The sequence below is a fragment of the Gouania willdenowi genome, chromosome 11 (genome assembly GCF_900634775.1).
Source record: "Gouania willdenowi chromosome 11, fGouWil2.1, whole genome shotgun sequence".
Taxonomy (NCBI): Eukaryota; Metazoa; Chordata; class Actinopteri; order Blenniiformes; family Gobiesocidae; genus Gouania; species Gouania willdenowi.
In genome coordinates this window covers 10,560,916-10,573,662 of record NC_041054.1, presented here as the reverse complement: position 1 = coordinate 10,573,662, position 12,747 = coordinate 10,560,916, and the positions used below count along the sequence as shown (strand labels likewise).

The 12,747-nt window shown below is 35.8% G+C and overlaps 3 protein-coding genes across 3 annotated transcripts in view; all 3 read left to right on the top strand.

Moving 5' to 3' along the window:
* Positions 1-977, top strand: part of pard6gb (par-6 family cell polarity regulator gamma b) — a 53,187-nt gene extending 52,210 nt beyond the window's left edge. The window contains exon 4 of the mRNA XM_028461233.1: positions 965-977. The gene's annotated coding sequence lies outside the window, so the exon portion shown is untranslated. The remainder of the gene's footprint in view (positions 1-964) is intronic.
* LOC114472124 (nuclear transport factor 2-like) lies at positions 747-4,492 on the top strand. Its single transcript, XM_028461235.1, has 5 exons — positions 747-836; positions 1,665-1,777; positions 1,889-1,960; positions 3,787-3,885; positions 4,042-4,492. Exons 2-5 carry the CDS (start codon positions 1,673-1,675, stop codon positions 4,156-4,158), a joined length of 393 nt encoding a protein of 130 aa, XP_028317036.1. The 5' UTR covers positions 747-836; positions 1,665-1,672; the 3' UTR covers positions 4,159-4,492.
* An 885-nt stretch (positions 4,493-5,377) lies between these two features.
* Positions 5,378-10,986, top strand: rrm2b (ribonucleotide reductase M2 b). The gene is made up of 9 exons (XM_028461813.1): positions 5,378-5,630; positions 7,089-7,253; positions 7,449-7,565; positions 7,681-7,814; positions 8,167-8,261; positions 8,866-8,999; positions 9,511-9,615; positions 10,302-10,415; positions 10,507-10,986. The coding sequence occupies exons 1-9, from the start codon at positions 5,559-5,561 to the stop codon at positions 10,657-10,659; spliced, it is 1,089 nt and encodes a 362-aa protein (XP_028317614.1). The 5' UTR covers positions 5,378-5,558; the 3' UTR covers positions 10,660-10,986.
* Positions 10,987-12,747: the final 1,761 nt, after the last annotated feature.

Genomic DNA, 12,747 nt, shown 5'->3' with positions numbered 1-12,747 from the left:
CGTTAACAATTTTACATAATCTATTCAACGACACCCTTTGTTCAAAGAGTCTCCTGATAATTAAATAAAAGTGTAAAATTGACTACTTTAATCGCCCATTTATGGTTATTCCTATAATGATAAAAACATAATGTAATACAGACAGCTGCTCATCTTCCTTTTAGTATACCTGCAGAACTAAAATCATGTCAGCAGTAGTATTATGACCATCCAGACTTGTTATTCTATTCAAGAGATGAACACTTTATCATGAAAGTATTAAAATTAGCAAGCTGGTGCATGTTTATTCAATGATTTTAATTGTTTGTGCTTGTGAACATGAACAGAATTATATTACGTTCCCCAAGCACCTATTACGCCCTTAAGTAAATATACTAATAAAATAGAATATTAAATATTTAGAATATTAAAACTCTAGTGGGGGTTCTCCCAGTCTGCAGCTGTCTGGTTCTGAAGGTGTTCATAAAGAGCATTTAAAGATATGTTGGAAGTACGTTTTTGATCGTTAACAGGGTCTGCTTTTACTTAAAAAAAATAAAATAAAAAGCGCTTTTTTTCATTTATGAAGATGTTTACTCTTAAATTTCCACTTTTTTCTATGGTTTTGCGTCTTTCTTTCTCACTCATGATGATAAACCTTTGGCTGAAGTAGTTTGAACGCCTGAAAAACAAAAACCAGGGCAAAAGTTTTCTCCTATCTTATCATTGGTCGGTTTCCAGTGACGTCATTGAATACAGGAAGAGTGTAGGAGCGGGAATTTCTCGTCACTTGGTTTTGATTTCAATCCACGCTGCATCGCTACCGCTCAGAAAAGTTGTCCAAAGTGTCCGAAAAGGTAACATGTATTCAAAGAAAGTGGTTATTATACATCATGAATATACAACGTTTTATTTTGAGGCGTATTTGGGAGAAATAGTGCAAATTAAAGGTGAAGTTGATGTTTTTAGGTTCGGTCACCAGTAGACACGCACACACAAGTTTGCTTTTCACTCATCCTACCGTGTTATTCGAGTTCTAGCAAAGTTTTTTTTAACTTTTTATTTGGCCTTATTTCTAGAAAGTGTCTCATTGTACGGTTGCAGAAAGCGTCTATTTGGATGGTTGCCGTACGGACAACCCGTAGTGCTATTGGTACGGTTACCGAAGTACACGTACTTAGCGTTTTAGGTTTAGGGTAAAGTTATAACCCAATATCTCAACAATTTTTAGGGTTAGAGTAAGGTTTAGTTTTAGTCACGTGACCTAAACTGACCAAATAGGGGCGCTGCGTCAATATATTTATACGGCAACCGTACGGATAGCATTAGCCACTGCCTTATTATTTGTGTTCTTCGGTTTTGTGCGTTACCTTTGTAGGTGAGTAAATTTGGCTTTTTAACATTATAAACACGTTTTTGACTATATATTTGATATACTGTGCAAATAGATTTAAAAATATTTGCTAGTCTTTGTTGTCCAACAATGTCCAATAACTGGAAAAATATGAGAAATTAAGGGTGCTAAGAAAAGTGCGAAAATACATTTTACCTTCTTGGTGATATATTTTAGTATTGGCCGTGGCTGTTGATACGGAAATGTATGAATAGACGCAGCATTCCATCTGATTCAGGGGAACAAAGTGCTTCTTAACTGTTGTTGTTTTTTATTTTTCACGGATCTCTAGATTCACTCATGGCTGGTGAGAAAGAGATATGGCAGAAGATTGGCGAGGGCTTTGTCCAGGAATATTACAACCAGTTTGACAACACCAACAGAATGGGCCTGGGTAACCTCTATGTACGCTTTATTTCTTCATTTGGCATTTATTGTTAAACTGCTTCTGATTTCCTTGGCCATTATGTTAGCACATGCTAAATCATCCTGTGTGTGTTTTGCTTTTGCTTTCAGTCAGCTGACGCTTGTTTAACATGGGAAGGATCACCTTTTCAAGGAAAAGAAGCCATCACCGGCAAATTGGTTGTGAGTATTTGTACAGTTTCAAAGCTGTTCATTAATCTATGAATCATCGGATGTATGTTGTGTGCAAAGAACACGCTGTGATGCATTATTTGACTATGATAGTCTGCTGTTTAGAATGAAAAAAACACATGAAAATAGGATTCTTCCTACTATACTTTGCCCAATGCAGTACTAGGGGTGTAATAATCTATTGATCTGGATTGATATATTGATTGGTTAAGCAATGATCCGATCAAATGGATGGTAGCTTCAACCATTGATCAACATAGTGAAAAACAGCAGCGGTCCTTTTTCTATTTGTTAAAAGAAAGGATTTTTATTTAAATATCTGAAATGTTTGAGCATTAAAATTGTTAACACTACAAAATAGCTTGGTGTTTTTAAATTTTTTTTAGCTTTAGGTGAACTGTTACAAATTGTGTTAAATGGGTATACTGTATACAGTAATAATGTCTTAAATCACTGGTTCTTGTCTGGTTTTTGTCCCGTGTACCCTCTTTGCATTTTTGTCAAATCATGTGTACCCCCTCATAAGTACCCTCTCCATAGTTAACTCCGCGAAGCAAAACTCAGAGCGGAAGGTTATATTTTACCCTGTGTTTGTCTTTCTGTTAGCAAGATAACTTGAAAAATTATGGATGAAATCGTCAGAAAATGTTGATAATGGTGATTACATTTTGGTGATGTTCTGGATTACCAAAAATGAGAAAATACCTATTGGAAATCACAATATGGGTGGAAATGAGCTACTTTGCGGTAAGTAAAATTCAAGTTTCGATTCGATTTTTTTTTTCCCAATGCACTTAAAAATGACTGCAGACATATTGTCAAAAGTGCAACTTTATTGCTGTGATTGTCCTCAAGAGTTAAAATGCATAGAACAATCCCAAAATAAAAAAGGAAATGAGGTTCTGTCATTCAACAATTTCAAGCTTTAACCCAGGTTTAAGCAAAAGTGCAACAGCAACTTCACAGTAGCTTCAAATTTCTGATTAAGAAATCAGATAACTACATATTTTATAACATTACGATGAAAAAAATAATAAACTCTTCCTTTAGCATCTCAGCATAGTGTGAATAAAACATTAAACATGCCTGTGGCACATATATAACCTTCTCAAAGGGTAAACGCATGTAAACAAAGAGGGGGCTGGCTCACATCGCGCTACGGTAACCCACAAGGACAGAACTCGAAAAAGACCAAAAAAAACTGTGGTGGATAATATGAAAAACTTGAATTTTCAAAATAAAAATCGTTTTATATCTACAGATTCGATAATCCTACTTGGCGGAGGTCTGCGCTCTCCGAGTGCTTTAGTTTCATCTGCTTTTTCATTTGTGGACCAGCAGGCTTTCCTTAACCCTAACTGTGTCTCCAACATTGGTTTCTTAAAGCTTAATTTACATATTCAAAACAATAAGTGCAAAAATATTAGAAATAATTATAATAAAAAGTTCACTATGTTTATATACTTTTATTTATTTGTATTCATTATTATTTTTAATTATTTTGCACCTTATCTTTCATTTGCCCATTTTCTTTGTGTAAGTCGCTCCTTTTTTCTGTGTGTGTGTATAATTATGATTTGTTTTTAATAAGTCGTTCTAATTACCCCTCAGGGATTAATAAAGTGTTTTTTGATTCTTCTTAAAAGGCCTTAAAATACTACTTCATGTAACATGTAGAAATAGGCTGTGGTAAACTTCTAATATTGTTAACAATTAATGGGATTTATCAAAGTTGCATACACAGATTTAACTCATTCATTTAGTTGTAATGGCTCATTATATTTGCATGTTTCATTGAAATAGTTTCCTGTTCTCAGAACCTGCCGTTCAAGCGTATTAAGCACATAATCACAAAACAGGACTTCCAACCAACAATCGACAGTTGTATCCTCATCATGGTGTTTGGACAGCTCCAGGTAAACCCCTAAAGTTCAGAGGAAAACTTTGCACTCATCAAACAGCAACAATTGTCTCACTTTAAATCCCTGCTTCTGTGTGTTTGTGATTCATTTTAAAATGTCATTTTTAACTGCCACAGGTCATTTGACAAGCTTATTTTTTACCTTCAACAGGTTGATGATGATCGACCCATGGCGTTCCATCAGGTGTTCATGCTGAAGTCCCAGAACTGTGCGTGGGCATGCACAAACGACGTGTTTCGGTTGGGGGTTCACAACATAGCAGTTTAGCTTTTGATTGAGTACTGTTGTTTTTTTTGGGGTTTTTTGTATGGTATTTGCCTGTCAATAGAGCAGAAATTATCAAAATGATAGAAAATGTGCCACCAAACATTCCTGTTCACTTCTAAACCACTCACTGCTTTGGTTTTCTAAAACATGTGACGTATACACTGTTCAAAACTGCTTTTTTGTTTTTCTAAGAATACGTAGAGGCGGTTTGTCCCTGAAAAATGAGAATTGTTTTCTATCCGTGGTATGAGCAGAGTATGTATATGCTGTAAAATATCTCTTTCCCAAACTTTTTGAATAGATAATTAAACTAACAGCAAGAACTTTGACATTATCTGTGATTTTGCATGTTCATGTTTGTACATGAGTCAATTGTTTTATGAGTTTTGGGTGTTTTATTTTTATTCTTCACAATGCCATTTGAAGAATAAGGCATACCTCGGACGCAAAATCTCTTATACGTTCATCAGCAAGTGGCGCTATAACCAAGGTCAACGCGTTTTCCAAATAGGATGTGTCACACATTCAAAAACCTCATATCCACAGATTTCTTGAATAGCACTGAATCACTTATCGACTATTTCTGCCTATAATTGTGTTGGCGCAAAAACTGGAAAACCTACTTTTTCAAGCTCCTGCTTGAGGTTTTGTCCAATCAGCGTGAAACTTGGCATGTAGAGTCTTCAGCTGGACCTGCTCTAAAGTTGAGTAAATCATTATGTTCGGTCAAAATATGTACAAATTATAAACGGGTAAAGTTTTCTAGCTAGCTGTAAAAATGTGAACTGTTGCATATCTTGGTCAAAATAAATGCCAACAACACCGAATCAGAGATCCTTGGTTGGCATGTGACTGTGGGGGTATGAGCCAAATTTGAATAATATATTTCTTTTAAAATGATCAACGGACATTGTGAAACTACAAAAAAATAATATGATCAGACAACAATCAAATGCATCACATCATAGCATTCAATCAAAAAACATTTTTAATCTCAGAATAAAGTGTACAAATGCAATCTTATTTTGCATTTTAACACATTTTTTCTTTGTGGGTCCAGATACCACAGCACAACTGCAAAGGGGAAGTACACACTTGAAGTGCCAGGTTAGGGTTTGTATTGGGCAACAGGTACCAGGTGATTATAATATTATAACTAACCAGTGCAGGTTATGAAAGAAAGTTTCATAAGTGTTTCCTGTTGACCGATAGAGGCGCTGTTTCCTTTATAGAGTCCCATTCAGAGGCTGCGTCCATCCTATCTCCTTTCCTATCCACTTTTCCATAACCGAAGCGCTCGGGTGTGCGTTTCCCTGTAAATGTTGTCGCGTTAGGAATTGTGGGTCAGCATTATCTCGTCCCTTTATGGACCGTATTAGCTGTTATTGCTAATAAATCAAATGACCCCAACGGTAAAGAAACCCAGAGAAATGGACGGCCAAACCCGGGGCTGTGACGAACGAACCCATCCGGTGAGTGCTGCGTTCAGTTAGCTGCTGTTAGCTCAGTGTGAAACTAGCTTTGTTTATAACCACATGTGTTTTAACAGATAAAATTAATACCTCCGACCCTAATTATAAATATTTGTTCATTATACCTGTTCGTCCTCTGCTAGCAAACAGCAGAAATTAGTGCTTTCGGTTTAGTTTAATGTCCTAATTCATTAAATACGCTTAGATACAGACAACACAGGAAAAACCAGTAGGAATGTATGTTATAAATAATACAGCTGCTTTTAGCTTCCTGTGTAAGTCTTTTAGACAAGTCTGTACTTATTCATTGTTTGGGCTGCTATTGCGCATGCGCTTTGTTCTACGTGTTTTAAAGGGCAAATAACCATAGACATACGTAGACGCCGCATCGACTGCTGCCGCCCACTAGAGCGGTGCGTCAACAGGGCGGCCATCTTGGACCGGTGGAAATCGCTTCTACAGTGCAATTCGTGAGCAATTTTCACTGGTTTGTTTGTAACAAACGTCAGACATGATAGATATAAATAAAACAAAAGAAACCCAGAAAACGTTCATATTGCCTCAGGTTTTTATTGACAACATTGTAAATTGAATTCAAAAAATAGGTTGATTAAAAAAAAAAAAAAATCATGGACCTCGTAAATTTACCTTTTCAAAGTCAGAACTCATACTGTCCTTTTCAAACTCGAAAATCTCACTTGTTCCATCAATAATAATACATTTTATTTTTAAGCGCTTTTAAAAAAACAAATTCAATCTCTAAGACATTTTACAGTTGTTAGAACAACTACACAAGTCAGAAAAATAAACCAACAACAATGAAGCAAATACATAACAGTCAAAAGTTAAAAGCTTGTAGAATGAGTGGAAGCAGATGAGGTTCATCACTGATACTATTTCTTCCATCGGTTTTACGAAAGTATTCAGATACGTCCATCATTCCAGGTCGTGCATGCTCAGTTCCAGAGTGTGAAAATGCTTATTATGGGAGTTGAACTGACGAGTCGAACTTTTTTTTGCATGTTTGCAGTTCTTTCACCTTTTTTGTTTTTCAAAAACTTTAAAAGTATTCATATAAGAACTAAACTCAATTAGGAAAAGATGAAAATTTGGTCAAGATTTTGAGAATTTTGATTTATGAATATGGAATTTTGCCATTAATATTATAAGACTAATGATGAATGAAATAACATATTTTGGCATGACCAGTCGAACTAGTTGCAGAATTAACGTAACTAATGCTACTAATTCTAATAGATTAAAAAAAGTACAGGTTATGAGTAAAAACTCAAAGCGTTGCTCGTAGTAACTTCCCTGTGCCCTTATTAGCATATAAGGCTTATTAGTGGTATTAGTGACACTTTTTATAAACGGCTTGCCATTGGAAGAAAGCAAGGGTTTGTAGTGTTGTGTGTGAGAGTGCATTAAACTGGATGTTTTGGGGATTTTTCTTTTTAGAACGGTTTAAACAAAAAAGACCAAAATCCACCAAAGAGTTGGGAGAGAGAAGAGGAGCCTTTACTCCGAGAGAACCCTGGGAGGTTTGTCATCTTCCCTATTCAGTATCTGGACATCTGGAAGATGTACAAACAGGCACAGGCCTCTTTCTGGACCGTGGAGGAGGTGAGCATCACTGTCAGCGTTTTCAAAACTTCACTTTCATTCTCTTAGCCTTTGATCAACACAGGATCGTTGTTCATCCTGGAGATTGTGTCACAGACATCAAACTCTTTCAATACTTACACAGGAGTCCACTTCTCACATTTAGAAATTTCAAATGAATTTAGGTAGATGCTACAGTCTCCTTGTGTGTTTTAGGTTGATCTCTCCAGAGACTTGTTCCACTGGGACTGTTTGAAACCAGAGGAAAAGCATTTCATCTCCCATGTTCTCGCCTTCTTTGTTGCCAGTGATGGTATCGTCAATGAGAACCTGGTGAGAAGGAGACCATAAACTGTTGCCGTCACGGACTTGTATGATAAGGAGCATAAAAAGAAAAGAAAAAATCACCCCCAAAATGACTAATAACCTTTGGTTTGTTTTTTGACAGGTGCAAAGGTTTAGTCAAGAGGTTCAAGTCGCTGAAGCCCGAGCCTTCTACAGCTTTCAGATCCTCATAGAGACGGTTCACTCTGAGATGTACAGCATGCTCATCAACACCTACATCACAGACCTGAAAGAGAGGTTTGTTACCAAGTAATAATAATAATGAAAAGAATCATTTGAGAATTCAGTTGGAGTTGAAACGTTATGTTAGTGCATTTATTGTTACGTGCTTTTGCTTAGTGTCTTTTTTAACTTTAAAATATGGAAGCAAGTGTTCTGATTTTCTTAGCCACAGCAACATCAGTTTTACACACATTTGAAACTGGCTTGATGTTATTTTTTTCTAAAAAATTAACACTAAATTTAACCTCTGATATTTGAGAAATATTGTTGTTGGATAGAAATGATAAAATTGTGTGTTTTTTTTGCTTTGTTGGGATATAAAAAGCTGAATATGTTCAGAATGTTTGTTTTTTTTTGTTTTTTTTAGGGAATATTTATTTAACGCCATTCATACCATGCCGTGCGTGAGGCGAAAAGCAGACTGGGCCCTCCAGTGGATAAGCGACAGTCAATCCACATTTGGTTTGTAGAGTTTAATTAACTCAGATGGAAGAGATTAAAAGTGTTTATTGTCATGTGTACGATAAAGAAACGTGTTTCCCTGTACAAAGAAAATCTTACTTGGCTCCTGTGGACTGTGGACTCAAAACTAGACAAAACGACTCCAAAAACACACAAAATGGCCGAAAAATGCGGAAATTGGGAAACCAAGACCGAAAATACACAAAATGACTCCAAAACCACAATGACAACAACAAAAATGCACCAAACAACAAAAATGTATTTGAAAAATAGACAAATGCTTTGTTCTTTCCTGTATTAAGATTGGTAATTTTTCTGAATGCTAACATGAATGTTGACAATGTAGCCCTTGAAGCAGACACATTCTCACGCTGCACTGACATTTAGCGGATTATTGTGTAGCTTTTTATCAACTAATGTTCTCTGTTCTGACAGCACCATTAGTGCGGCTTCCTTGTGTTTCATATTAGCATACAACGCCACCGTCAGACCAACTATTCAGAAGAGGATGACGCCGTATAAATATTATCTGATCAATACAATATGTGTGTAGACTAACAAAGTAGAGAATCAGTATTAATTGTTTTGACATTTGTGCCCACAGCGGAACGAATTGTGGCTTTTGCAGCCGTGGAGGGAATCTTCTTCTCAGGCTCGTTTGCTGCTATCTACTGGCTGAAGAAGAGAGGTCTGATGCCAGGCCTGACCTACTCCAATGAGCTGATCAGCAGAGATGAGGTAGGATTCTCAAAATAAGGTTTGCCACTGACACAATAAATGATCTGTTTGCTTGTCACAGTAGAGCACGTGTCAAACTCAAGGCCCGGGGGCCAAATCCGGCCCTTTGGAGCATCCAATTCGGCACGAAGGAGAAAGTAAAAATGTAAAATTAATCAAAATGTTTACATTTTCCTCAAATTATTACAAAACATTTTCCTTAAGTAGAAATTCGTCATAAATTCCTGTTGACTGATATCTGTCACTGATTGCTTGCTCATTGTCCGTTTCTTACGTGTATTTTAAACTAGGGCACAATAATGTTGAAATTACTCATTCTCCTGCATGAAATATGTGATCTACTTGAGATCAAACTACTCTGTATTTGGCCCCTGAAGTAAACAGAGTTTGAGTTTACTACCTCTGCAGTAGAGTATTTGTCATTAGTATTGTTTGGAGAACCACACCTGAATTATATATAACCACTTTAATAGTTGTAACTCAGTTATCGTGTGTGTTTTTTCTCTCTCAGGGTCTGCACTGTACCTTTGCCTGCTTGCTGTACAGCCACCTTTTGAAAAAGCCATCAGAGGACAGAGTCAAAGACATCATCACCAAAGCCGTCAGCATTGAGCAGGTCTAATATTTTATGTAAAAACTCCCACACTACGGCAGAAAATATAGTGACTCAGCAGTTTAGGTTTATGTTTTAAAGCAACAAACTAAGATATACCCAGAGCTTAATTTTAACCGGCACTTATATGATTGGACTTAACACCTCATTAAAAATAATGTATATATAAAACCCTTTTTTTGCTTTTAGGTGCTTAATTAAATTCACACCTAATACACAGAATACAAAGTTCTCCATGGCTTTTTTGTTTTTGTTTTGACAAATAAAAAGTAAGCACACATTTTATTTTCATTTTCTGCTCTGCTGCTGATTCATTCGATGAGTTATGGCTTTATATTATGGGTGTAAAAGTTTGTAAATATTTTGTATTTGTGGGTTTTTGTTTTCTGAAAGTTCAGTGACCTTGGTGGCTAAATTAGCGCTGTCCTTGTTGCTGAAACACGGCAGATTTTGACAGCTGTCACTCAGAGAGTGGGAAACGGATGCTCTGTAATGGGCGATAGTCAGTGCTTCTTTAACACTGATTGGTTGTTTGTGTTCATGTGTTGTTATTGGCCCATTTAGTTAGCAAAAATGTATTCTGTGACATTTTTGTGTCTCTCTTAGTACCAAAACAACACCCGGCGTTTGCTCCAGGACCTGATGATTTACAAATTAAGCACTGGATATACCTGTTTGTTTCTTGGTAGGAATTTCTGACTGAGGCGTTACCAGTGGATCTCATTGGGATGAACTGTGTTCTCATGAAGCAGTACATTGAGTTTGTGGCTGATCGGCTTCTCGTTGACCTCGGACTGGCCAAGGTAATCTTTTCTTCATAAAGAATCAGTAGAAGAAAAATGTTATGTAAATAAATCGACATCTAACTTTAATTTTCTTTGTTCAATTTTCAAGGTTTATCAGGCGGTAAACCCATTCGACTTCATGGAGTCCATTTCTTTGGAGGGTAAAACCAACTTCTTTGAGAAAAGAGTTTCAGAATATCAAAAATTTGGAGTTATGTCAAACTCCATGAGCGTGGAATTCACATTGGATGCAGACTTCTGAAACTGACACTGTTACATGATGAACTCATTTTAATGGACACCCTGTTACAATTCAGTGGAATCAGGCACTAAAACATGTCATTAATGACGTTGCACTTTTTGGGGTGTTTGAATCCTTCCAGTTAGTCTCGTCTATTATTTAAAAATGCAATATGTTGCAGACGTTGGAATGTAAACTGTGTGGACAGCTTATGTAAATGGGAAAAATTAACGATTGTGGTGATTTTCTGCAAAATATTTTATTGAGGTTGCATTTGGAGATGCTGGCTTCTCCTGGGAGTAATTTAACATTTTATTGTTTTAATGGGAATAAATTTTTTTGCAGATACATAATATTTCTTTGTGAATTATTTGTAATTGATGAATAATTTTCTACCAAGTAGTACATGTCACACATTCTATTTAAGGTTATTGATATAAATAGCTACCTTAGTGAATTATATTGTTCTTTTTCTCAATTTGAGGACACTGACTTTTTTTTTTTTTTAAGTTATTTGGTTTAAAGAGGTTACATGCTGCTTTTCAGTTTATTAAACTACAGTTAAACATGCTCCAAACACATCAAAGTCAATTTATACATGTGTTAAAAAAGTGACAGTTATGTCATTAGAATAATTAAGTGAAATAACATGTTTATTACATGTTAATTGAATCTTTATCTGAAATAAAGGCGACTGGCAGCCTGGGGACAAATGTGGCCCACGCTCTGATTTTATGCCCCAAAATTGATACCCCAAAAATAGAAATTTAAGAAGTCCAATTCTCACATGACAGAAAAGTGGAATATGAAATGAAAATGTCAACAAAAACATGCTAAATTACTTTAAAAACATCCCAAATTATTCCAAAAATACAGCAAACAAACAAATAATCTTTGTTCTTTGGTCTGTTAATGCTCAGATTGGTCAGTATTCCAAATACTGATATGAATGTTGATAATGTGGCCCTCTGATCAGACAGTCACATTTTTGTGGCCCTCGCTATGATAAATATTGTCCATCTCTGATTTAGAGCTTTTGAATAAATTAAATGATAACTTGTTGGTTTTGAAAACCAAGGTATCTTCTGCTCCACCTGCAATCTGTGTTCTTCATATTACTTGCTAACTAGTGCAGTGCCCGTAGGAAGTATGTCTTGCTATAGAAAAGTGGGAGGTTAAGTAGCTTTTTCATGGATGGTTTACATGGGAGCTTTAATTCATCTTTAGTTCAAAATAAAAGTTAAATCCTCTTTAAATTGAACTTGTAAACCCTCAATTCCTAAAGCAAATTTAATTCTAAATTACACACAATTTTTTTAGATTGTAATTATTCACCTTAGTTCTTAGTTACAAACATTGCTCACTGAGGACACCTGCTGGTCAATCTTTAGTTTTTTTTAGGATATTAGACCCACTTGAGTCATTTTTAAAAGCCCTTTGTGCAGTCACTTCTGTAGATTCTACGAGTTACCATGACTACCTGCCAACATTAAACTGTTCTGCGGGGGTGGGGCGTCCACACCATTGAACTAAGCAGCAGCCATGTTGAAAGTCTCAGCTCTGTCTGTTCCTCAACTTTTATAACATGTATAACTTTATTGTAAATTGTGTTCTACATACATATAGTGAAAGCCTATTTTATTATTTTATTTTAATCTTATTGTTTTGCACAAACTTTATAACACTCTTTTCGTGTGCTCATGGTTCTCACACTTGCTTTGGCAATGTAAACCTGTTTTCTCATGCCAATAAAGCTGTTTTGAATTTGATATTTGAGCCACAGACAGAAATTCCTTGCTTTATAGATAAGATTACAGTATTTTGCTAGTTACTAGATATTTTTATTTGATTTATGGATGAGCCAAATTTGTTGATCATTTAAAAAAAAGACATGTTTTACAGGTAAAATATCAGTTGACTGTGACTGACTATGATTCATCCAAAAGAAATAATTTAAATTTAAAAAAAAAAAAAAAAAAAAACATGGGTTATTGACATTGTAAGCAATTTCGTGTGAGCCTTGGGTTATACTGTTGTATGGACCATTAAATGGATGTATTTACAGTAATTGCTTAGAGCACAAGGTCTAATTTTGTGCGGCCCCCCAAA